Here is a 27377-nt window from a genome sequence, read left to right as displayed (position 1 = left end):
AAATAATTAAGTGATTTACCTAGAAGGAAATGCTGGGAGGCAACATGATCTGCTGGTTAGGAGTTTTGGATTGAGAATTGGGATTGTGAGACTGGGATTCATGTCTCACAATATTACAGCACTTCCTGTCTCTGTTTCTACATTTGTAAAATACAGATAACATGCTTGATCCTTAATTAAATTCTCCATCAAAGCCAGTGTAGCTATGGCAATTTACACTGGAGGAGGATCTGTCCCACTCAGTACTGGCAATCTCACACATTGAAAAATCAGTCAGGACCACAAACATCAATGTGATTGACTTGAAAGTAAAATACATTCGGGGTTCTTTCTTATTTGCCTCTGACTTTTCAGCCTTTAGGATATGCTCAAGTCACATTTTTCAATTTTTTTTTCTCAGCAAGGAACTTACTTTTTAAGTGAAAACTGAAATGATCACATATTCCAATAACTCAACAAGAATATTAAATATGGGAAGATTTGTGAAAAAAATTGAAAGTTTGCAAGACTGCACAATTCACATCCCTGAATGCAGACAGCATTAATATGCTGATTTTGTAAAATGTGAAATCACGGCTGAGAATTATTAGCAGGCTAGCCGATGGGCAGAGTAGGTGGGGGCAAAGGAGGCAACTGCCCTGGGGTCCGTCAATCCCAACCGTTGCCACTGCGGCAGCAGCAGGAGACCTGAGCCCTTTAAATTGCTGCCAGAGCACTCTGAAGTGCACTACAGGTACCAGTGAAAGCTGTGGCGGAGAGGGGGAGGGAGGTGATGCTGTGGTCTGAGTGGTGCAGAGGACTGGTTCCCGCAACCGTAGCACTTCCACCACAGGCCTTGTCCTTCCAGAGGCACAGAGCAGCACCCTGATGAGGCTGCTGGTTACCCTGATTACTATTCTGGAGAGTAACTGGTCTACAATTCAACTTAAACTGTTTGACATATGCTACAATTTTTCTTGTTGTTACAAATCATGCAGTCACAGTCTGAATATAGTAGAATAGTTCAGAAACGAGGCATCTCTCTCTAGAATGTAGAAGTTGGGAGTGTGGTTTATGTGCTCTTTGAGTTTATCTAAGGACAACTCTATGAGTAGGAAATGGTCTCTAGAGACCACACACAATATGATGAAAGCAGTTTGCTCTGAATAGAACAACATGGTATTCACACCATGCTCTTGTGAAGACTTGTCGCATACTTGTGCATCATTTAGTTCAATTATTAGTCAGTTCCTTCCTGTCACACACTATTCTTGCTGTCTCTGGAAAGGTCAGACAATATATCCTCCTTTATCAAATTTTTATCCCTTATGGTTTACTTTTGCAATAGAGGTGAACCTGTAGTGCAGATAAAAAAAGAAAATTCGATATTTTGATTAGAAAAAAATTTTTTTTCAAAAAATCACTTTTTCTCTCTTCATTAATATTGTTGTGACAAAGCAAATTATCAAATAATATTATTACTCATACAGGCCACATCTACACGGAGACCTGCTGCTGCTGGCAGAGTGATGGAAATGAGGGCCCTCAAAAATGCAAATGGTGCTCATTTGCATATTCATGTGGCTAATTCATATAGTCCCATGAGATCACCTTGCCAGCAAAAAAAAAACAAGCTGTGTAGATGTGGTTCTGTCAGCAAAACCCCTCTTTGTCAGCAGCCCTTTATTCCTGGAAAAATCCCTGTTTCCATAACTGGTGTTCTTTGAAATGCGTGACTGCTGTCCATACAATATAGGTGTATCTGCTTACTACACACACTGATGCTGGAAGACTTTTGTCCTCACCAGTATCTGTACGGGAGCTGATCTAGATGCCCCTTGGAGTAGAATGCATATGCGATGCTTGATAGGGTGCCTCTGTCCCCCTCCCTCCTCAGTTGCTTCCTGTCAGAAACTCTGACAAAGTGGATGAAGATGGGAAGCTGAATGGACATGAGCAACACATCTTGGAAAAACGAGTTATGGAAACAGGTAACTGTCTTTTCTTATTTGAGTGCTTGCTAGTGTTCATTAAACAAAGCTGATAGCAAGCAGTGTCCATGGAGATGAGAGGAGTTTATTTAAGAACATGTTGCTTCAATACAGCCCTCCCAAAGCTTGTGTCATCCCTTGCCTGCTGTGTGATGGTGTAATGGGACCTCAGCATGTGGACAGATGACCATGTAGCTGGCTTTGCAGATATCCTGGATGGGGACATGGGCAGGGAAGGCCACAGAGGAGGCCTGAGCCCTAGTGGAATGTGCCCTAATAACAGCAGGCTGCCAAATTCCTGATAACTAGCAAGTGTGGATGCAATCGGTGAGCTAACTAGAAATCCTGAGATGACACTGGGAGGTCCTTAACTCACTCCACATACATGACAAAAAGTTTCAGTGATCTACAAAAGAGCTTTGTCCACTCTAGATAGAAGGAAAGATCTTATGAACATCAAGGGCATACAGGAGTCTCTTCTCATTGGTCGTATGGCGCTTGTGGTGGAAAACCAGGAGGAGGATGTCCTGATAAACATGGAAAGCCAAAACCACTTTCAGGAAGAAGGCAGGGTGAGGCTGAAGCTGAACCTTATACTTAAAATGCACAGAGCTCTGAGATCTGTCTGGCCAACATAATAGCCATTAAAGAGCAACCTTTGCCAAGAAAAGCGGAAGAGACCAATAAGCCAACAGCTCAAAGGGAGGCCCCAGATGCCTGGAGAGGACCTGACTGAGATCCCACCGAAGAACCAGGGCCAAGACCTGTAGAAAGATCTTCTCTAGGTCCTCAACAAATCTGTGACCTCACGGGAGAAGATGGAATGGTCCTGCACTGGGTGACAAAAAGTGGAAATGGCCACCAGTTGTACTTGAATACAGGCTAATGCTAAGCCCTCATGCTTGAGATGTAACAGGTAGTCCAAAATGGAAGGAAGTGGGGCCTCCATTGGGTTTAAGCCCTTTAGGGAAGCTCAGATGGAAAACTATTTACACTTGGTGGCATAAGCAGACCAAGTGGAGGGCTTTCTGCTTTCAAGTAGCACCCACTGGACCTCTACAGAGTACACTTGTTAGTCAAGGTTGAGTCATGAAGCAGCCATGCTGTGAAATGGAGAGGCTGAAGGTCTGGATGAAGCAGACAGAAGGTCTGTGCACAAGGGTAGAGGGCAGGGTGGCTGGGCCACCATGCTCATTAGGGTGCTAAATCAATACGATGAGGATTACACATACACTGTCCTGTTAGATCCACTGTGGCACCTTGACGATCAGGGGAAACTGGGTAGACACACAGAAGAGGTCTCACACCCACAGAAGAAGAAACACGTCTGTTAGGGAGCCCTGCTCCCTCCCCAACCTGGAGCAAAACTGATGACATTTCATGTTCTGCCTGGTGGCAAATAGGTCCACTTGGGGAGTTGCTCAAACTCAGAAAAGCTCACAGCCCACTTGTGGTGAGAGGAGAATTCTCTGCTCAGGTGATCTGCAAACGGAGCACCCATAACAGAGACTGGGTGCTCCGACACCTCCACTACTGGGAACGATCTGACAGATGATGACAACGACTATCTCACTCATCTATGCCTGCAGCCTGGAGACCACCTCTGGGCCCAGGACTGACTCCTGTCAAGCAGAGAAAAAGACTGAAAAGTAGACACCCAGTGCTGGAAGGACAACCTAAATCTCCAGGAGTTGCTTTGTTGGCATCAATACAGTGGTGCTGGTGAATAGCTGGGGAACTGTCCCTTGAACAACAGCGCGGCGGCGAAGACCTCACGCCACTGGTGCCGGAGAAGGTGCATGCCTCCACAGGTCTATGCTCCACTTTCAACAATACCTGAAACGCAGCATCCTGCCCCAGTCTCTCTCTCTCACACAGACTGTGCAGGGCTATGCGTGGCTCTCCTCTCTGTCCGACAGGTGCTTGGTGACCGAGGGGCAAATGGCAGCTTCCCTCTATGCTAGGGCCTGTCAGTGCCAGCGTTGATGGCACCAATATATGCCCATCATGTCCTGCACTGCTTGGAAGGCCTCGAACATGGATGGGGTGCGGACTATTGGAGAAGGTGCTGGGTATCATGTGGGACTATGTTGCTCCATCAAAGCTGGAGTCTGCTCTGGTGCACAGTGCACCTTCTTGTCTCTTTCTTAAGTGGGAGCCAGCAACATTTCCCTCCCTGGTCTGGGTGCCAACGACATAGAGTGCTGAGCCAACAGTACCAGGGGGCAAGCCACACGGAAGCACTCATGCTCCACACTGAGTCCAACCCTGGTCTTGTGGTGCAAGTGCAGACTCCATAAGCAGGGCCTTTAAGCAGATCACATTGTCTTCAGTTGTCCTGGCAAGAAAGGACCTCCAGATCTTGCACTTTTCTGAAACGTGACCTTCTCCCAAACACTGAAGGCAATTGGCACGAGGATCACTCAAGGGCATAGGCATAAGACACGACACACAGGTTCTGAAGCTTCCATCCCCATCTCTGGGATAAGTCCCAAACAAGGGAAGTGGGGGAGGGGGACAAACAGCACTAATCTACAGCTATCTACAACTATTTACAGATACTTAACAGAACAAACAACTATTTACAAGTGAAAACATGAGGGGGCACTGCGGTAAGACTAAACCCTAAGCTGAGCACACAGAAGCTGAGCATGCAGTTCCAAGCACTGTCACTGGTGGCAAGAAGGAACAGAGGAGGGAGTGGGTGAAAGGTGCCCTATATACTGCGGCATGTGCATCCCACTCCAGGGGGCAACTAGAGGTGACCTATATATTGTGGCATACATGCACCACTCCAGGGTGCACCTAGGCCAGTACCTCTGTAAGTACTGCTGAGGAAAACATCTTCCGGAACTGGTGCATGTGGTGAGCACACACGACTATGCTGAATGGATGTGAGCAATTTCTCAAAGAGAAAAATAAGTACTTTAGCCTATAGTGAAGCAAAAACTTAGATGAGAGTAAATATTCATATAGACTGTCCATGGTATAATAAATCCCTTTCCTCTTATGTTTTGCTAGAGTCACTAAATAAACTTTTTAAAGAGAGCTGCTGGTCAATATCATAAGTCTCTGGTCCTCAAAGGGAAACAATATTTGGTGCCTGAAACCCAATTGGATCTGCAGTGTAATAATTGTTTGGTATACACAGAAAGCAGGACCCAGGTACAATATTAAGAGTGGAACAATCAAAGGTTCCACTGAGACACAAAAGAGTAAGAGGCCCCAGACCCAACATGGGTCGGGACAAACAGATAAGGAGACAGATGCATAGCTAGCTCTGCATCTGTGACAATGGTCTATGGCAGTTCCTCCTCCCATCCATCATGAGCCACTTCATTACAGCAGCTGCCATTCTCGCCACTGTAGTTAAAGACCTGTGACTGTCCTTATTCCTATACAAACTATTGCTACTAGAGGTGTTTCTCAGCTGCAAAATCTGTGGGCTAATAGTTTTTAAAGAAAATTACAGGTTTAAAATGATTTTACTGCATTTTTATCATTCCGATTCAGGTTTTTTAATGTAACTTTGTAACTTATAGTTCCATAAGCTTTTGTTACTCTGGGAAATAAATAAAACCATTTCATTTACATAGTGCATTGGATATTGCACATGTGCAGAAATCTTCTGTAATTGAAAATGTCAAGTTTTATTTTATGGACTTATGAAACAACATTTCTTAATGGTTCAGAATGAGGCTTTACGGTAATAGAGTCAAAGAGCTAATAGCAGGAAGTGCACACATAGGGTTTAGAAGAACTACCTGACTAGGTCCTAAAATACACAGCTTATATTAATCTGGACAATATTTATAGAATGCTCCAAATTCACCTGAGTTTAAAAGTTTTTACTTAATTCAGAAAACCTACTATTCATTTGAAAATTATTACTGTTTTGATTTTCAAAACGTGAGCTTAAGAAAAGCACACAAACAAACCTCAAAAATTATAATGTAAGGGTCCGAAGTAAACTCTGAAAGCAAGAAAAAGGGTGGTAAGGCTGAAAATCCAATATCAAAACTAGGGACAAATTCAGACCTGGGGTAAGCGATACTTCATTGGAGTTTATGGCAGCTGTTTATATGGTGTCTAAATGTGGCCATTTATTTAACACCATTGTAAAGGGATATTTAAGGAATCTGCAAAAGGTGGTGATGTTATACACAGCGTACATATTGTAACTTAGGCACAATAAGGCGAGTAAAGAAAAGAGCTGTGTTAGTGAATTTTCATGTGGAACTTTGAGCCACTTTGCTATAGTAGAGCATACAAACAAAAATAAGCAACTATGTAAGTAAAGCCACTAACAAAAGAGCTCTTTTTAAAGTGAGCCTCCTTTCTTTACCCTCTCTTACGCTTCCTCCTTCCTAAGGTTAACAAGTTTCACCAAATCAACAAAGCCTTGAGAAAGGTAACAAGAATCAAACAAAGACACAGTAGGAGCTAGGCAAAGGAAGCTATGCTTAAAAACTACAAAGAACGAAGAACTGCTCAAGAAGAGCCCGAAGATTTTTTCTAAACTGCTACCACAGGAAATCTGTAGGTTGAATTATGGTTATACAATGCAGCAGCTTTTTAAAAAATAAAAAAACAGAAGACAAAATAAAGCAGTTACACATCTGGAAGAATATGCTTGAAGAACTGCTTTTCAACCTTTGTGTTGTGCTCCCCAAAGGCATTACCAGTATTTGCCTGGTGGGTTGCAAGCTTGTTCCCATTCTCCCAATTCCTAGTCTTCTGCTGAAACAGATTTGTTCAGCCACTTTTAGTATTCAGATGCTAAAGGCAAGTCATAAAGTACTGCAACTATTCCTGTGGTACCACTTGTAAAACAATATGGGAACAGGCACAAAGGATTCTGGGGTGCATTTGAGCATGATCCGATATGAGTTGGGTCACAACACTAATAAGTAAGCATTACTGACTCAAATTTCAATAAAATTGTTTTACTTTGTATCCCGCATACTTTTTGTCTGAGCGTTTGCTGTGAAAATAGTATATTTTGCACAGCTCTAATTGTAATTATACTCCTTTATATGTAACAGAAAATCTTTTAATATGAGCAGACATCTGGTGATAGAAATTTCAATACTGCCATTACACACACGGGGTGCAGGAAGAAAACAAGCTTCTTCAAAAGAATTTCCCTGAATTTTGCCAGTAATTCTTTCATGATTTTTTTCTAAGGAACTCAGGAAAGATCAGATACCATCACTTCCACATTAAGCAATAACTCCAGCTGTGATTTCTACACAATGATTGCAAGGCTTAACTACTATACTTGTGAACAGAAGGTCTTGATTCAGTATTTATAGGAGTCCTCAAGAATGCAAACTTTGAGTCGCCCATGTGCAGTTACCCTGCAGTCATTTTTTCAAAAATATGCTGAGATCTGCTTTTGCTTGAAAAAAGAATATAATATGAACTCTGAATCGCTACACTGAGTTTACACAGCTAAACAGAATAAGCTAATTTAAAATCCAGTATTCCTAATGATAGATTAGCTACATTCTGGAGATCATCAGATGCCAGACAGTCCTCAGGTTGGATGAGTAATAAAATTGGTCTCAGAATGAACATCTAGAACATTTTTACATCTTAAATCTATCTTTAGATATTACATCTTAAATCTATCTTCACATATCACTAGATTTCTTTGGGATTTTGAGAATATCGGCCCATATCTATTATTGAATTTCTTTATTTAGTTAATTTCTGGCAAAAAAGTCTATCTTATCCAAGTAAGTAATACTAATGTTTATGAATGCTAGGAAACAACATTTAGTTTAATCCAGTAGTGTCAATCTAGCCCATTATGACTATGCAGACAGCTATAAATACAGCAAGTAGCAATCTGATGTTATTTAACAGAATCATAGTTTCTGTAACACTATACACCATACTCAAGTTTTTCATTTTTATGGGTTATTTCCTTGTGTTTTAGTTATTTTTCCCCTTTCTACCGTCAAGATAAAATGTCAGCGTCCACGATAACAAACGTATTTGGATAAATAAATGAAAACATAACACTTCTGTTAGCCATGGCATAGTAAAAGGATGACAGCATTTAAAACATGTTCTGTTACCTTTGCAATATCTTGGACAGGCTTCTAGATAACTTTTCTACATAGCACAAAAATATGTTTTACTAGTCATCTGATCTGTCTGAACCACGTACTCTCTCTGAAACATATATGTACCCTGCAGTGACAGCAGAGGTTCTTTACCTCCTTAACTTTCACATGGCAGGTAGCCCAAGTCTCTGCTTAAAATGTGGATTTCTCACTTGGTTGTACTAGTATGGCACCTCAAGGGTAATTAGGTGTGAGAAAGGAAATCTGAACTGGTTGCTGAGAAGGAAAAAAATGTCCATGTCTAATAGGATTTTTCCTTGCACACCTGCAATACCATTTATGTTTTTGCTCAGAGTGCACCATCTTTTAAGAGGTCCAGTGAATAACGGGTTTTCTCTCTGTTTTCCAAATAAATTAGCATGGTGAAAATTACTTTTGATGGGAGACAAGGGTTTTGCCACTCTGGGCCAGTGGAACAAAGGCTATGTCTGCACTTTGGCAAAACATTGAAATGGCGATGCTAATGGCCAAATCAGAGAATACTAATGAGGTGCTGAAATGAATATTCAGCACCTCATTTGCATGCCACCAGCCACAGCACTTCAAATGTGCCACTTTTCGCTCGCACGCAGCTCATCTACACAGGGGTCCTTTTCAAAAGGACCCTGCAAACATTGAAATCCCCTTATTCCTATCAGCTGATAGGACCACTTTCGAAGTGCCATGGCCGGCTGCATGCTAATGATGCACTGAGTATTCATTTCAGCACCTCATCAGTATTCTCCGATTTGGCCCTTCGCATGGCCATTTCAATGTTGTGCCCAAGTGTAGACATGGCCAAAGTGTTTCATTAGGGTAATATGAGCTGACAAAACCAACCAACCAAAAAAACCTAAACTATGTTAACACAGAGTTAAGGTTGCTTGGTGGCATACTGTGCCCTTCCAAAATCTGGACAAAGGCACAAACAAGGTACGAGTTAAGGCACATGCCCACACAAACCTTAACTCTGACCACCTGCAACTAGCAAGACATGCTAGCAAATATCTGCGTGCATTCCAGCTGTGTTCATTGTGTCAGGTTAGCTGTACTAATTCTGGAGGAATTAGCTACAATATCTAGAAGAGCTGTGATTGTCATATGTGATCATATGAGGCTGTGTAATTTGAGGGAAGAAGGGGTGGGCCTCTCGCTGGCCTCAGTAAGCATGATGAAAGGAAAGTCTTCTTGCCATGGGTAGTGTAGCATTTAGATGAGAGGGATGATTAAAGACAGGGAAGTGAAAGAACAGTAAACCCATAAGATAGGCATAACCAAGTTGCATGTGTCTTGGGTTAATGTGACTGCCGCCCCTGACAGGAGCAGGAAACCATTCCTGTCAGGGGTGGCAGCCTGGCTCTTGCCGCCCCAACAGCAGTAGTTTCCCACTCCTGACAGGAGTGGTAGCCGGGAGTCAGGTTGCCATCCCTTACAAGAGCAGGGAAACTACAACTAGGGCACCATATGTGCAGCAGGCTTAAGAGTGTCCTGTTTGGGGGGACACTCCTGCATTGTCACAGGATGGAGAAAGGTCCCTCTCCATCCTCCTCATCTTGTGCAGCACCAGAAACTGGAAACAGTACCACATCTAAGCAGTGAGTCTCGGGGCCAGGGAAGGCTGATGTTGCCTGGCACGGTCCTAACATGGTGTCAAGGGGTCCCGCACCATGGCCAGCGTGCTACACCTGGAGGCTGCTGGTACTGGCTCCAGTGTTAGTTGCAGTTGAAGCGGTGCCTCAAAGAGGATCTTTAAATGTGTGCCCCACCCTTCTTCACACAAAGCCTAAAGCCCCTGCACTTTTCTGATTGTTCACCCTCTCCAACTCCAAGCAGGAGCTGTAAGGGTCACCATGTGGCACAGGCTTCAAGCACTTACTAAAAGGCTTGAACCCTGGGATCAAGGCATGGTCTGGGCCAAGGAGGAGTTGGAAAGATTCCCACAGACTTTCAACTAAGAACTATGAGAACTATCGAGTAGTCCTTTAGCACCTTAAAGACTAACAACGTTTTTAGGTCATTAGCTTTCATGGGTAAGACCCACCTCTTCAGATGACTGGACTAGTCCACAAAGCTCATGCTTATTTGGTTCAGTCTCATTGTAAGCACAGATGGCTCTGTGTTTGTGTGTTAACAGCTCAGGGGTAAGTAGGGTTAATGTCGACTCTCTCAGCTAGTAAAGTACACCAAAAGTGATTGCTTCTATTTTCAACAAAGTAGATTCAAGGTTCTTGGTATAGAGAGGCCATGGGCTTGTGGGATACATTTGGGACATCTCCCAGGACCCAAGTCAAGAGGGGCTGCAAAGCAATGTGGCTCAAACCCTAGGTTAAAGTTTGACTTGGGCTTTGATCCTGCACCTCTGCAGAATTCTGGAAGGTTGGGTAAGTGGGATTTTGTATGTGGAAGACAGGTTAGGTTTGAACCTGACTCTGAGCCCAGGTTTACACTGTTGTGTAAACATAACCTAGGCATGCCCCAAAAGCTAATCATATTTGTGAACTTGAAGAAAAAGCTGTTTTTTAGGTGAGAGCTTTCCTAGGAACCTCTTGTTCAAATGACCCCGAATTTGGGTCACTAATTCTAACACATATCCCAGATTTTGACAATCCAGCTACATGTGAGGATTTTAGAGCACTTAGAATAATCATCAGTTACATGGAAAGTTGCTCTTAAGACTAAATATAGTAGATCTGGTGGGCCGGTATAACTTATGATTATGGCAATAATGGCTTTTTCCCCCAGTGTCCTGACACCAGAGCATGGACGTCCTTTTATTTGTTTCTCCCAGTTTGCTTTCTTGCAGATACAAAATCTGGATCTGTATTATCTGATCTACGTTATGTTACTCCCCGTGAAAATAATACAGTCCATGAACCTCTGCATGATGATACTGCTTATGAGGTAGGGAGTGCTCCACTAGTCATTAGATATGCCTTTCGACCATCTGCATTTGAACATTTCAAACATACATTTCATAATGCTTACACAGTTATGCAAAAGGTATAACAGAAATGAGATTTCCCAGTAGCTCTCCCCTCCCAGAAAAAAGGACTGGTCTTGATTCAGTTTTTGTCTTCTTTGTGAATAATATAAGACTTGGGAAGAGGGGAGAAAGGAGAAATTTGATCTCTTTTTTAATGCTTGCCTCCTTCCAGCATGTGCATCTGTTGTAGCACTGTTATTTTGGAGCCAGGAATTTTTGCATGACCAACAGGAGACAATTAGTACAGAAATGTTGAATCAGCTCTATAAAAAGACAGGCCAGTCACTACTGCATGAGCTGGAAGGGGTTCCAACTGAGGAGTTTTCATATAAATTAACACAAATATATATAAAAATGAGAATGAGAGAAAACAGAAAGTAATAGGCGAAGTGGAGAGAAGGCTAAAGAAAGGGGGAGAAGATGGCATTTGGGAGTGGGGGATTATCTCTCAGTTTGCTAGTCCTCAGTTTCATAAAACTTGCTCGTTAACTGCCCCACCTCAGAGAAATCAAGGATTAAAAAGATGTGGGCTGATTCTAGACACTATCCGAAAAGGACTTAAACAGCACATGTTGCTCCACTCTGCTTTGGAATCTGAAGATATTCAGATACCTTAAAACCCACTTGTGTTTTGTACAGGAATAGGTGTGGCCAAGCTATCTTACCTCCTCAGCAGTGTTCCCTGTAAGCTGAGCACTTGCCCACAACCACCCACAGCCAGTAACATGCGATTCTACTGGTGGTGCACCTCCAGACATGCCTAGGTGCATGTAACAAAACTTATTCCACCCATAGATGGCAAAAATTTGAGGGAACTCTGCTCCTCAGAGAAGCTTCCTCAGAGTTAAGGCTCAACTGAACCCCAAAGTCCAATCAAAACTGCCTTCCCACATAGAACCCAGGCAATATGTGAGTATGTAAGTGTCAATTGCTTTTTCACAGCCATGAGTGATCATGCTGATGCAATAGTGAATTAAGCCATCTATTTTAATCACTGGCTATACATAGTAACATTCAAAACACTTGAATGAAACATGCTCAGTTGTACTGTGTTTAGCAAACATGCTCTATCAAAATATTGACCACAAGATGGGAGCACAAATTCAATTCTGACATAATTTGATGAAATTATACAAGGGGGCTATGTCTACACTAGCCAAAAACTTTGAAATGGCCATGAAAATGGCCATTTCGAAGTTTATTAATGAAGCGCTGAAACACATACTCAGAGCCTCATTAGCATGCGGGCGGCTGCGGCACTTCGAAATTGACATGGCTCGGCCAGACTGGGCTACTTTTCGAAAGGACCCCGGCTACTTCGAAGTCCCCTTATTCCTATATAGGAATGATATTATATTCCTATTATAGGAATAAAGGGACTTCGAAGTAGCCGGGGTCCTTTCAAAAAGCAGCCCAGTCTGGATGAGCCGCGTCAATTTCGAAGTGCTGCAGCTGCCCGCATGCTAATGAGGCACTGAATGTGTATTTCAGCGCTTCATTAGTAAACTTCAAAATGGCCATTTGCATGGCCATTTCAAAGTTTTTGGCTAGTGTAGACATGGCCGGGGTGAATTTAGCTTCTAGACTTTGGTAATGTGACTTTTCTGTTGCATTTTACCACAGAGTTGTCTTTACCTGTATTGTCCGTCTGCTGGCCTGAAGTTTTTGATCAGACAGATGAAGTTGAGATGTTAGTTTTTCATTGGCTTCCTTGAGTTCTTTGACAGAAGATACTGCTGTTCTTTTTGCATTCTGCAGAACAGCTATCTGTTGCTGCAGGGACTTAATTCTTTCCCGCAATAAAAGAGGGCAGCCTGGTTTCTGGACCACAATATTTTTCCTTTTCTCTCTGCGTACTAAACATAAAGTGGCAGGTCAGCAAACTGGAAGGTCATGGCATAATTATTACATTACTTTTAGGTTCTCATTAGCCTTCCAAACTGTGGTTCTATCTGAAAAATGATGCCAAAAGCAGTTTGTAGAGTTCCATGTTTATGGCCTCTCAATGACTTCCAGATCAAGCTGTTTCAAGTTACATATAAAAAAAGGCTGTTTTTTTTCTAACTGCCAACTCTGCAAACTCACTCCAGGATTTGGAAGTCAAACCTGTTTCCAAATTTTCATTGATGCATTACCAACAATAAAGATTCTACAATCAGTGCTTCATTAACAGATCTTTTAAAGGTCCAAGCCAGATGAGAATCGGCTCACAGCTGTATTGACTCTTACTGACTAAAACTACTAGAAAGCAGTGAAAATTTAGATTAGTCAGTAAAATCAGTAGATTACAGAAGTAAACAGACATTAGGTAAGCCAAACGAGAAGATATCATTTTACGTAATCACTCCTCAGAACAGAATTTTATTAAAATAAAGGGCCAAATTTTCAAATATGTATATATACCACATTTCAACAAGCAAAGATAGTATATGACTGGATATGCACAGTAACAGTGCCCGAATGAAAATATTAGGCAGGTGCTGACACCATTTGACCATCTTCTTCTTTCCTTCATGACCTGTCCCCAAATGTATCTAAAATTCCTACCTTTGTTCATAACTGATGGGTCAGCTGTTATGTGAGGACGGATCTTTCTCCGCTGGGAATGTGATTTTTCAATGTCCTTGTTCTCTGTGTGTCCCTAAATAGAGAACAGCAAGACAAAGATTAAGCAGCATTCTACTTGGACATGTCTACTGATAATAGTCCAGAGTTTACTGATTTGTATGGAAATAAATGTCAGAAATCCCCATCTTGAATAAGCAAAATTCCAGTCAATAAAACCATGCAGAAGTGCAGCGAAATACAATTGTAGTGAAAGGTACTGATTTATTTCCTTTTCAAGGGGAGTAGGAAAAAAATATTAGATCTGTGAAGAAGACAGCTGTTCTACTAAAAAAATTCTCATAGGATCCCAACTATGACAGAAGCAAGTAATACCACAGGATGATTCTATGGGAGATGTATCATTTTAAATAAAAAAAAAATACACTGATCATCATTGAGAGGAAAGAAAATCTAATGGTTCAAGACCTATCTGACTTTTCATGACATTTATATAACATGATAATGGCTCAAAGATTCAAATGCTTGCATACACTTTTGCATAAATTCAAAGTAGACAATCGGCCTGAAATAGCATGCAACACCTATGTTCAATCCCCAACTCCTGTGTTTGACTGCACCTAGATCTGGTGCATGCACTTTAAATATTAGAACATTTCAATATAAGATGATAATTACTGCTCTAATTTAAATATGCTAATAACCTGTTCAATGTTCAGTTGACACAAGATGACCAGTGCTGTTTGCCATATGCATTAGGAATGTAATACATGTACAGAAGTGGGTAAAATGCGATTCAGTCAAAAAATGAGTTATTAATTTCCTTGCTTCTGAGTCCTTAATCTGAAACAAAATTTGTTTTCAGAATTCTCTGTTTTTTATTTTCAAATACTTGCAGTACTTCTTTTGTGTAGGTAAAGGACTATAGACTTCTTAAATTGTAAATAACCAAAATGTAAATCACCAGATTTAATAGAGTGAACAATGATGCCCAGTCTAACAAGCTAAACTAAAGAATTTAAAATGCCCCCCTTCCAAGATGTACACATTCTTTGGTATCTTAAGACAGCCATGAATGCATGTGCAGAAATTCTTTTTAGGCCAAATTTTGGGAAAGATGCTAAAAAGTCATAGAAAATTAATTGTTAGACTGATGACTAAAATCTGGCATTCTCAGTTCAAGAGAAAATACATAACCTGCTAAGTAATAGCTTTCCAACTAAATTAACTAAACCTCTTGGTACCTTAGTAGTCCCATCTAAAAGTATCTGGCTAACAACAAGAGTTTGTTCTTATGAAGTATTTTTTCATATTTGTCTTGAAGTACTTTACTGTGCTAGGTAAACCCTTTCCCCATTTTACATTTAGTCTATGGGAAGAGATTTGAAATAATTGCATGATTTGCACTGTGAACTTTTGGATGTATTTGTCCACTACCACAGACAACACAAATCCATTTAAGTTCTTCCATTAGCTTCTTAGGTAACCTTAAATTAAACAATAGTTATTCTTCCTAAAGACAAAAGGGCCCATTTACACTGGAAATCTGAAAAAAAAAATCTGTTTTGTTTCTTCTGAAATTGAATGTTGAAAGACACGTTCAATGGAAAATTTTGCATTTCCAATTTTTTCTTCTAATTTGGAAAAGTGAACTTTTTCAAGGAACAGAAATTATGGTTTCTGCTCTGCTCAGATAAATATCATTGATATGGTGATAGCGAAAGGGGAGGTGGCAGACATGGTAATGTCTCTTAGTTTGTCAGCTCTAAGAGGTATGGAATTTATAATTTAATTCCACAAAGACACAGACAGATGTTTACAATATTTAAGTACCTAAAGAGCAACATAGCTATTGGTATTTTCAAAAGTGCACAGGCTCCTAATGCCAACTGATTTTGATAGGAATTAGATGCATAAGAAGACACTTTTGAAAATTCAGTCACTTATCTGCAAGTCAAGTACTGTTGATTATGCTGAATGTTTTACAATGGTATTTCTTAATTTTGCACCAAGATCTACAATGCAAGAAAAGCTCATTCACATCTCATGAAGCTGGAAGGGACCCTGGGAGGTCATCGACCTTGGCAGGTCCTGGCACCCTCCCTGACAGATTTTTTTTTAATTTATTTGCCCCAGACCCCTAAATGGCCTCCTAAAGATTGAACTCACAACAAGGTTTAGCAGGCCAAAGCTCAAATCACTGAACTATCCCTCTCCCTTGTTATTCAACTTGTGGCAAACAGAAAGATACAGTTATTTCCTTTTATTTTTCATGACAAAATTAATACTGTAAATGCAACCCCTGGTGGTTTAGTTTTTCATTTTCTTTTACGTGTTTATTGCATTGTTTCTTCAAATTAAATAGGTCAGACAAAAACCAGCTGAAGTCAAAATGCAGCTATAATGATAAAAAGCATAGTTCAATTGCTAAATGCGGCCAAGTGGTCTAAAATCCACATATGTAGGTTTTGCTTTCACAATACCAAAATCAATACTTCTGAATGTTTTAAAGTGTACTGCTCAGACATTGTGCATCAATCTTCAAAGCAGATCAAATATCATGTGAGACACCCGCCTATGAGACAATACTTGGTAGAAACAGGCTCCTGGATACCTGTGGAATACTGTTTGCTCAGTGTTTGCTCCTGCAAAACAGTATGTGTAAATTCAAAGGTATCAGGATGATGGCAAATCTACAGGGCCAAGCACCTATCACTAACAGTATGTGAAACACAAAGGCTATGTCTACACTAGCCCAAATCTTCCAAATATGCTGATAGGAATAAAAGGATATCGAAGTTCTGGGGATCCTTTTGAAAAGGAGTCCTATCTGGGCGAACCGTGGCAATTTCGAAGTGCCGCGGCTGGCGGCATGCTAATGAGGAGATGAATATGTATTTCAGCGAGTCATTAGTAATCTTCGAAATGGCCATTTGCATGGCCATTTCGAAGATCTGGGCTAGTGTAGACATGGCCAAAAACTTGCTAGACTCTCATCAGTTTAAGTCACTGTTAGAGTGACTATTGGTACCACTCAGAACTTACATGAAAGTTAATGTCCACGGACAAACATGAAATGAAATAGCTGTAACACCCTCTACTACAAGATCACAAACAAAGAATCAAAATTATTTGAAAATACTGAGTGAGCATTCATGAACTGAAACTGATTGAGATAAAATGTTTGCTAGCCCATATGTTATTGATAAATCATGGTTTTGTCTGAATATGAGTACATCTTGTAGGCAATTCTCATCCTAAGAAATTATTCACGTACATATACTCAAGATTCAAGATTATTGGCTATATATTCAGCTTCCATTAAAGAACTACACATCTCACACTAAGTATTTCTCCAAGATCTAATTGTGTGTACATATTGAATTAAATGGAATCTGTAAAATTCTTGGTAATGGCTCCACTGGAGTGATTAGTTCAGTATGAGGAGCACTGAAGTATTGTAATCTATAAAAATATTTACTAAAATTTCCTTCTTTGAAAATCTTAGGATAAATTTTAATATGCACAAATTATACTGTACCTTTTGGCGATATAATTGGCTCTTGTCTTCTAAATGTCCAGTGTTATAGACCATCTGATTATTTTGTACTTGGTATTTTTCCTGCTGCTCATTTGTGTCTACCAGGGAGTCAACATGTTTACCTGTTTTCATAATGATTGATCCCAAGCTTTCAGAAGTTGGTGTTTCAGAGTCACTAAAACAGCATATTTGGGGGGCGGGAGGGTGGAGAAATCAATGTCCTTGTTAAAAAGTTGAAATATCTAACAGGAATCACAAAATATACCATTTGCATAGTCACCCACACTACAAATATGAACTATCATAAGCATTTTAAAATGATTTGGTGAATAGTATGTAATTTGGAAAATATTAGCCTGCCATTTAAGAAATGCAAACATCACATTTTTGACAAGAAATTTACAAATGAAAAGAAATCTTAAATTCCACTCATTTCAATTTTTACTGAATTCTACTTGAACAGCTCCACCTGTAGTCTATGGGAATTATACTTTACAAGAAGCTACAGAATACTAGTGACAACTGATTTTTGCTCTAGACACGGAAGCTGATGGTCAAAAAGGTGTTCTACTGTATAATATAATATAAGTCCTGTGACCTGGTTCCAAAGAGGTATTGTACTTCCTCTTAAAATGAATTGTTATTGAACTTCGTGTACAAAAAAAACCCAAAACAAACTTTAAACAAAAGATAAAATAACCTCCCTCTACTTACTTTTAGTCCAAGTCTCACTGATCAGCCACATGCATGCTGTTCATCAGAGAAGGTTTGGTGCAAAACAAGAGTCTAAAATGGTCAGCTTTTGGCAAAGGTCAACAACCTTGACACTGTTCATCTAAGATACTCAAAAAACAGTCCTCATTGCTACAGATGTGTTTCTGTCTCGTTACAATCTACGTTTTTTGGTGAAGAAAAACATTTTGCAAACTATTGTGCTCATTTAAATGTCAAATAAAAGTTGAAACATATTTGCAGTGCTGATTAGCACAAATTTGTGAATTAAACTTTAGTGAAATACATGAAGTGCAGGTCTTCAGAGTTAACTGACTCCTTTAAGCTTGGTACACTCATCCCTTGCTAGACAAGCACAATTGGTTCCCAACTTTCTGCTCGTAGGTGAAAACTTGTAAGAGGGACACTAAGGTACCATTCAAATACATGTCAAAGTCTCTGTTTGGTTCCTAGTGCTCCTAACTGGGCAAAGGAGTAGCAGAATGTGGAACTGCTTTTGAAAGGTAAGTGAACTTTGGTTTTGGGGGCGGTGGGGAGGGTTAAAGGCTGGAGGCAGTTTGGGGCTGTGAGCGAGATGGAGGGTTAAAACCTGGTGGTGCGTTGGGTCCGTGGGGCAGACAGGGGCGCGTTAAGGCTGTGGTGGGTTGGTCCTTGGAGTGGGCGGGCTGGGGTGGGGGGTTCAGGCTGCTGCAAGTGGGGTATGTGGGGTATGTGGCGGGGGGTTAAGTCTGCAGCAGGTTGGGTGTGCAGGCCAGCAGGAGCGCCAGGCTGCAACAAGGTTGGGGCCGTGGAGCTGGTGGGGGCGTGGGGAGGAGTGCCAGAGAGTCAGGCTGCGGCGGTTTGGGTGTAAGGGGCTTGTGGGGGAGGGGGTGTCAGGCTGCGGCACTTTGGGTGTGCACGGCCAGCAGATGTTCAGGCTGTGGCGGGTGGCGTCTGTGGGATTAGTGGGGGTGGTTGGTCAGACTGTGTCAGATGGTGGGTGGGGGTCAGACTGCGGGGTAAGGCTTGTATTAGAGGGGGGAGTTCACTCTCAAGTAGTGAACAAAGGTAAATATGTGTCCCTCATGTTAGTGCATACTCATAAGTAAAGTACTCATTTAAGGAGGGATGAGTGTACTTTCTCTTAATAAAAGTATATATTATATAGATCACCCAGGTTTGTTCCAGTCACTGAAATGAACGTGCTGTGTCCTAGTGTGCCCTTACTTTCCATTGTCTTTGTCAGGCTGCTCACCACCTTGTTCCTAAGGAAATTTGCACTGTCATTTCAACTTGGCCTTGATCTTCTGCAGTACCTTTTTCAGAAGATTAAACTGTCACAATTAGGAGGTTCACAAGCACCTGTCCCACTGATACAAGGTGAGGGGGGGGGCCCAATTTATTTCCAAGAGTTTCAGGTACCTGAAAGGATGATCTGGAGCACAGGTCCACATCCCTTACCAGTTTTCTGCTTGGCCATCACCTGACTTTATTACTAAAATCGAAAAGATGAGGAAGTGAAGCCTGAACCATCCTTTGACACTAGACAGTTTTGCTCTATTTTCCCACCAAAGTTAACAAGATGTTACATGAATGTGACACTGATTTCAGCAGAGTTACACTGGCATAAAACCGGTATATATGAAAGCTCCCCTGATGTATCAATGTGTCTGACTGACTGTTAAAAGCAGAAAGTAATATAATGTTTTGAAGATGCTGAACTATCACTGAGGGATTTCTAATTTTGTTGGTGCTTTGCAGCTGAATGCATGCAAAGAATGTACTGTCATCTAGAAAATGTAAGACATGAACCCCGAAACTTAAACCAACCTTTACTAATAAATAGCTGTATTTTTAGACATGGAAAAAATGTAACTAAATAATGACATTTCTTTCTGTAGATACTGCATTCTGGGCTATTGGTGCCAAGGTCAATCCAGGAAATGCTCTTTGTGTATCTTCTGGTTATTTGGTTCACCTCTTGAAGCAACTATATTAATTTTTCTTGGGCTATGTCTAGACTAGAGGGATTTGTTGGCAAAACGGCCATTTTGTCGACATAACCCACGGAGTGTCCAGATTCCCAAGGGCATTCTGTTCACAGTAAGTCAACAGAACACGGCACTTCTATCGACAGCTGTACCCCACTTGCCACAAGGAAGAATGCCACTTTCAACAGAGATCTGTCAACAAAACACTGGCCTGGATGTTTCAGGAGGCCTTCTGTTGAGAGAAAAAGCTTCCAGGACATCACATAACCCCGTCTGCTGCGCTTCCAGGTGGCCGTTTTGCTGGTAGAGTGGTGAGTGAGCAGTCCAGCCACTCCCTGTAAACAGAGCAGTTTGCTCTTTCAAATCTGCTCTGAGGTCTGGACACAATCTGTCAACAGAAGTTTTGTTGCAAGATATTTTCCGACAACACTTCTGCTGACAAACCCCTCTAGTCTAGATGTAGCCTTGGTGAACAATAGTCACGAAACTGCTGACAGATGGCAAAAACTAGCAAATTAAAAAAGAAGGAAATACTGTTAATAATTACAAAATACATCAGTTTTAATCATTTGCATGAAATAAGTATATCTGTGATGATAAAATCAGGGGAAAAGAAAACGGACAACAGCAATAACAAGAATACTTGGCACTTATATGGAAATTTCCATCCATTGCTCTTAAGATTGCATATATGGGTACACATCATTAGCCCCCATTTTATACATGGGTAAACTGAGGAATGGAGAAGTTCAGTGATTTGCTCCGGTTTGTATCCATGAAAATTTAAGGTTGTGGCCAGCTAGGGTGCAGACATACCCAGCGCTAACTTGCCATGCACAAAGTGTCCATGTGGATTCTGCTGCTACAGTTCCTTTGTGCACTTTGATCTATGCTTCTTTGAAATCAGAGTAAATTGAAGCATACTACAGAATTTTTGGCATGTAATGGCAGGGTCAATGTGATCACTTAGCATGTGGAAGGCTAGTAAGAAGTAGATTTACACTTGACCTGAATTGCCACAAACCGAACATTCATGTAGACAAGCCCACCCTAGGTCATACAAAAAGTGAACAGTGGAAAGGGGAAGACAAGAGAAGAATTAGGGTCTCTACTCTTATGTACTACTCTACACTACTCTTCTGTCCAAGGCGGAATTAAAACTGGCTTCCCTAATGTCTATTGGAAAGGAAAGAACTCAACTTGAAAGGCTCTGCAGCATTTCATATTCATTTACCCTTGTGACTTACAGCTGCCTCTTTAAGTGCGCATGGGGAAAGATGGAAGAAGAGGCAAGAATTCTAAGCATTTACGAGTTTTGCTGGGGCTATTTGCTGGGGGGCTTGTGACTCAAGACTGAGAATATGTGCAGTGATACTTACTTTTAAAGAACTGATTTTTCACCAGCATTCAATTAAAGTTAGTACAATGACTGTGCATAAAACATACATGAAATAATTAGTGTAGATGGTTCTTAATTTAAAGGATGTTAAACAGCTTGTAGACATCTGCTAGCAAGCTGAAATGGGTCATTCAAAATTTATCTAACTAAATTAAGGGGAAAAAGTGTTTCTCCTCCCGGGTCGGCATGTCACAAGATAACTAAACCGACTTGGTAGGCTTGCCTGGGAATCCTTAGCTGTCAGTGGTGAATATGCAAAGGGCCAGCAAATTAAATCAACCTGCCAAACTGTCAATTTCAAGCCTCATGACTGCATGAAAATAGCATCACTGGAAGAAATCAAGCATTGCCTTCTTTTGGGTTTCCTGGCACCTATTCAAATACTCATGCAGTTGTGGCTAATTTTGCATGCAAATTTCAGTCAATAAGCTCAGAACAAGACCTCCCAAGATATTTCAAAAGATCTGACAGTATCTTTTCTGAATACCAAATCGACAGTAGTTGAAATTCAATCTCCATCTTCTAGTGTTTTACATATGCACAGTGTCCCCTCTACAGAGCTAAGTTAATGAGAGCCGTACCTGCTTTCACTCATATCCTCCCAGCCATCCTTACTGAAGTTCTCAAATACGCTGCTCATAACCTTGATGGACTGATTGAGAAAAGCTTGGTGACGTCCCAGAGAGCTCTTTTTCTTTGTTGTTTTTAATTTAACCTTGGTGCCTGCTGTCTTACAATTACATCGCTCCTGGGATGCTCCTTCAGTGGCCATGGCAGCTGCTTCTTTGGCTTTGTCCAGTAAATTTTTCAGTTGCTGTACTTGACACAGCAGATCTTCATTTTCATTTCTCAACCTGTTAGCTTCTGTCACTTGCTTCTTCAGAGCAGCAACTTCTCTCTCCAGCTCATCAGTAACTGATTGAAGGTCTGCTTTGTCTTTCCTTATTTCTTGAACCTTCCTCAGTAGCTTCTCTAACTCTCTCTCTCTTGTGTCTGCATCTTCTTTTTGACATTTTATAGAGGCTTTCAGATCATTTTTGTCTTTGGTTAACTGTTTGTTTACTTCTTTCAGCCTCTTTGATTCCCTTTCGAGAGCTTTGAATCTCTTTTCCAACTGACACACCTAAAATGGAATTTTAGAGTGAAACAGTATACTTTGTTTTTAACCTTTTAAATAGCATAAAGGCAAACTGTTATGTCTTCAAATCTCAATTATTTTATGAAAATAAAATTACATTTAGCACAAGGACAAAAGTAATCTAAAGTGGCTAATTCAAAAATAATTCTAAGGCAGTGTAGATGAATACATTCCAACTGCAATAATACAGCTGTTGAGCAAAGGGCAGATGGTTAAAGGAGTTAAAATTCCAGACAAAGTGACACAGAACTCTAAGTATGCTAATAAACCTTGCTGATGCATTCTGAGATCATTACTGATTTGGTCATACATACTAATTCAACCTGAACAAAGTTTTCAAAAAAGCTACATACAGAACAAACCATTTTACACTCTTTGATTTTCTTATTTAAAGCATTAAATATATCCTTTCAAAATCAGCTAGAAATTTTAATAGAAGTTTAAGGACGAAAGAATATGAAGACTGGGAACTTTTCTATTTGCTGCAAAGGAAAATCCAGACAATCCCAGTGAAACTTTGTTAGAAGCCTGCCAAACGCTGTTTGAGAAAGCATTTTCATTCATACCTGAAAACCAGCTATGTTCAAATTATGCATATGTTTGGTTGCTCATGTACTACAACATCTAAACAAACTCAGGGTTAGCTCTAATAACTGATTCTTACTATGTTTCAGGGCCATTAGTCAAAGTTTAAAGTATATACCACAACATCCGAAGGCCCCTAACAGGGAACATTTACTCAGCTAAGATTTTTCCGAAGTATCTAAGTGTCTTTGGGAAAATTCATACAACTTGTGCTGATATGTCATTTTGGAAAAAAAAATCTCACTGTCAGTTTTCGAGTTACTGATCTACCACAGTTGCTTCTTTACTCTGTTTTTGGGTAGGAGCTGCTGAATGGAAAATAAGCTACCTACAGAAGAATTCAGCCGCCTAATTTTAGACACCAATTTATACGCTGGCCAGTGCCAGAATTCAGCAAGAGTGTGGAATGCCAAAACATTATTAAAATTTAAAACTTTTAAACTGAATAGCATTTATGAAAAAGATATTAGAGGTACTGGCCAGCAATATTAGGGCAGAAAGTTGTAATTGTTTTAATCTAATAGAAACAGATTAATTTAGTTCAAATGACACTGAACAATCTGGGTACATGTTAAATAACTAATACTAATGTTCAAACATCTTAATAAATCTTAGCCAATGAATTTGAAATCAGACATTCAATATCTATACTTATCTATTGAGTACATGGCACCTCACTGCAGCCAAATATATGGTGAGTTTACAGCAAACAAAGAATTGGTCTCTGACAAAATAACTCATTGGGTGATAAATCCAGTGGGTATCGGTTTAAACACCAGTATGGTACTCCTCATTCACTCATTGTACATTTAACACTTTCAACCTGAGCTTATTTCTTAGAACTTTAAAACAAATTTTATGTTCGCTGTATGTAAAGTCACTTGTGAAACTGTACACGCTTTCATATCTGGCATTCTATCATCTGGAACTCTCAAATAACCTGCATTGTAACCATAAGTAAATTTTAGTTAAGTTTTCCGTAAGTAGAGTATAGTGAACGTAAATACAAATAAATACTGCAAACACAGTGCAAGTTTACAGGGTACAATACTACTATTGTTGGTAAATAAAGTACTATGCATGCATTTTTTTGTTTCTTAATATCTAATCTTGTTTTTCTTAAGTGTTATGCATTGCTAGATATACTTTTCTATTATGCAGAATATTCAATATTCAGCAACCTCCTGGTCCTGGGGCTGTTGGATATGAAAGAGTATAGTGTAGTTTAAAGGAAAGAACACATATCTTCTGATTTACATCTTTGGGTGTCATCACAACACTATATATTCATAGAGACAAAAACTATAGAGTTTCTGGCAAACAAATAATAGTTTCTGAAATATAGATAATAACCTAGCATAAAATGAGTAAAATCCTAGAGCGTAGTGTTCAAATTATTTCAATTACTCACTCTGCCTTAAGATAAATGAATGTGAGCATTTCCTGTTCCGCATGTGATTATTTTAACATGATGTTTGTCATTCAGTAATAACGAGATGACAGCCTTCATTACCTGACCATATGGCAAGTGTTACAAGTATGTATACTCATGTCATCTGCTGTAAATTACTGTACTTCCTAAAAGTTAATTCATAAATAAAAAAACAGAAATAGCCGTGCTGACATTTTACGTTTCTTCGTGTTTATTCAATTTAAGAATGTTCTTAAAGGTTTAATTAAATAGACCAATATAATTAGGCCAAATGACATGCTAAAAAAATAGGAATACCTGAAAAACGCATTTTCTTTGCAAACAAGCAAAAGCATATGATAAAATACAACTGTGACCTTTTAAGTGAACATATAAAACTATTTGTGCAAAAAAATAAATATCAGTACAAAAGCTGTGATAATACTTCTTTATTGTACAAATAAAATGTGGAAAATGATGTATGGTAAGTTGGATTCTTCTAACTATACCATAGATCTATTAAACCAATAATCCTACTTAAAAATATATATATATATATATATATATATATATATATGGGGTACCATTTTTGGAGAGACATTATATACATTAAGAATCCTTTTGTACACAATATTGTTTTAAAACTTAAAAAAATATGAGAAGTGAATTTATTATTAAAACACTATTGTATACAAACGGGATTCTCTAGCAAAAGAGATGTGAGGATTCACATCTGATACTGCATGCAGTAAAACAGACTTTGGCAAAACATAATACAGATTGCAGAACCCAAAAGCTGCGAACACCTCATTTTGTCTTGAAGCATATTTTTAATTTGTTCTGACATAAACAGCATTTATCTCACATGATACATCAATATCTACTGCACTAACATTGATTTTTTACATAATTTTGGCAGTCAGTGTTTTTGAATTATGAAAGGAAGTTAAAGATAAAATGCAGAGCTTCAGTTCATGTGTTCTGACTTTAACATATGATCCTTTATATTAAAATTTAGATTTAACTTGCTGGGCTCAATATCTTACCTTCTCTAATGTCTGATCTGATATTTCTTTCACATTCTTCTTTGGAGTACTATTCTTGACCCCATAATCTTCACCAAGTCTGAAAAGTAGTTCTGTCAAAAAAATAAATAAAATATTGAGACACACATATTCCCATTAAAAGAACACTCAAGCATTTTAAGGAAATGAGTTCTTTAGTTTCCAAATTATAAATAAATTGGTGTATTTTCTTGCCAAGCCTTTTGGTTATTCTCTAAATAGTGACCTCTTTTAAAATTATTGTGTCTCATAATTATGAATCTTCATGGCATCACAGTATTTTTTTTCCACAGTAAGCCTTTCAAGGTTACAAGGGATCTGCAGGTTAAAGATGCTGTACTTTTATTCCCATTTTCATTCTTTTATAGTCTATTCCCCATATGCCTTAAAAGCAGAATTCATTGCCTTTTTATCTACACAGTCACAACCAGTTTTGTTCTCTAGGTCTTGTCCCTTGCCAGGAAGATCAGAGAGATTGGTGAACAAAGCAAACAGTAACAGAATTAGGATGAACAGAAACCTTAAACCCCCTTTTTGTTAAGTGAAAGATCATGTGTTTTACCGGATAAAGCCCACAAATCAGTCTGTTATAACATTGTGAATTCATAACAATTAGAAAACCATCAACCAGTCAGCTCAAACTTGATTCTATTTACCACTCCAGTGGCAGCACTTCAATTGCTAATGTTCCGTCAAAATAAGGGCAAATTAAAAATAAACTGTTCTTAAAGAAAGCACCTACAAAATTAAAATTCTAGTAATACTGTAACAAGAAAGTAAAAGATGCAGTGAGAGGCAAAAGGACAACATTTAGAAAGTGGACGTTAAATCCTAGTAATGAAAATAAAACAAACTCTGGTGAATGATGTGTAAAAATATTAGGAAGGCCAAAACAGAATTTGAAGAACAGCTAGCCAAAGGTTCAAGAAATAGTAGCCAAAAATATTTAAATGTATCAGAAGCAGTAAGACTAGTGAACAACCAGTGGGACCACTTGACAATCAAGATGCTAAAACAGCACTCAAAGACAATAAACAAGCAATCTGGTAGCTTCTTAAAGACTAACAAATTTATATATTAGGTAATGAGCTTTTGTGGGTAAGACCCACTTCTTCAGATTTTCAGAGTGGAATAGACAATAGAATCCAGAGTTAATATAGTAGGGAGTGGGGAAGGAAGGAGCGGGAAAAAGGCAGGGGTGGAGGGAGACACATCTGTCATTACTAGGATGAGTGGAAGAAGTAAATTAAGTTAAAAGGACAATAAGACAGTAAGGCCACTGAAGAAAAACTAAATTAATTCTTTGCATACGTCTTCACAGCTGAGGATGCAATGGATTTTCCTATACACGAGCCCTTCTTTTTAGGTGACAAATCTGAGGAACTGTCCCAGATTTTTGGGAACAAACTGATATAACTTATAGGCTGTAATATATCATTTAAATCCCTTTCTGTACCAAATGACTGAAAGATGGGTAATATGATGCCATTTTTAAAAGGGGCTCCAGAGGTGATCCTTGTAGTTACGGGTTGGCAAGCCTGACTCCAGTACCTAGCAAACTGGTTGAAACTACAGGAAAGAACAATATTGTCACACATACAGATTAACATAATTAGTTGGAGAAGAGTCAACATGGTATTTGTAAAGGTAAATCACGCATTGCCAATCTACTAGAATTCTTCAGTGGGGTCAACTAGCATGTGGACAAGAGGGATCCAGTGGATATAATGGACTTTGATTTTCAGAAAACTCTTGACAAGGTCCCACATCAAAGGCTCTTAAGCAAAGTAAGCAGCCATGGGACAAGAGGAAAGGTTAAAAGATAGGAAACACCAGGTAGGAATAAATGATCATTTTCAGAATGGTGAGAAGTAAATAGTGGTGTCCCATGGAGGTCTATTCTGAG

At 39.6% G+C, this 27377-nt stretch overlaps 1 protein-coding gene across 1 annotated transcript in view; it reads right to left on the bottom strand.

The window, feature by feature from the left end:
* CNTLN (centlein) overlaps positions 1 to 27377 on the bottom strand; it is a 319293-nt gene that overhangs the window by 74841 nt on the left and 217075 nt on the right. Inside the window, exons 14-18 of the mRNA XM_074994934.1 lie at positions 25454 to 25545; positions 21855 to 22396; positions 17173 to 17347; positions 13614 to 13707; positions 12702 to 12922 (exon numbers count right to left, since the gene is read on the bottom strand). Of these exons, the coding sequence (XP_074851035.1) occupies positions 12702 to 12922; positions 13614 to 13707; positions 17173 to 17347; positions 21855 to 22396; positions 25454 to 25545 (1124 nt within the window). The remainder of the gene's footprint in view (positions 1 to 12701; positions 12923 to 13613; positions 13708 to 17172; positions 17348 to 21854; positions 22397 to 25453; positions 25546 to 27377) is intronic.

The sequence above is a fragment of the Carettochelys insculpta genome, chromosome 5 (genome assembly GCF_033958435.1).
Source record: "Carettochelys insculpta isolate YL-2023 chromosome 5, ASM3395843v1, whole genome shotgun sequence".
Classification (NCBI taxonomy): domain Eukaryota; kingdom Metazoa; phylum Chordata; order Testudines; family Carettochelyidae; genus Carettochelys; species Carettochelys insculpta.
The sequence above is the reverse complement of the archived record's forward strand: the minus strand, read 5'-3'. Positions and strand labels throughout refer to the sequence as shown.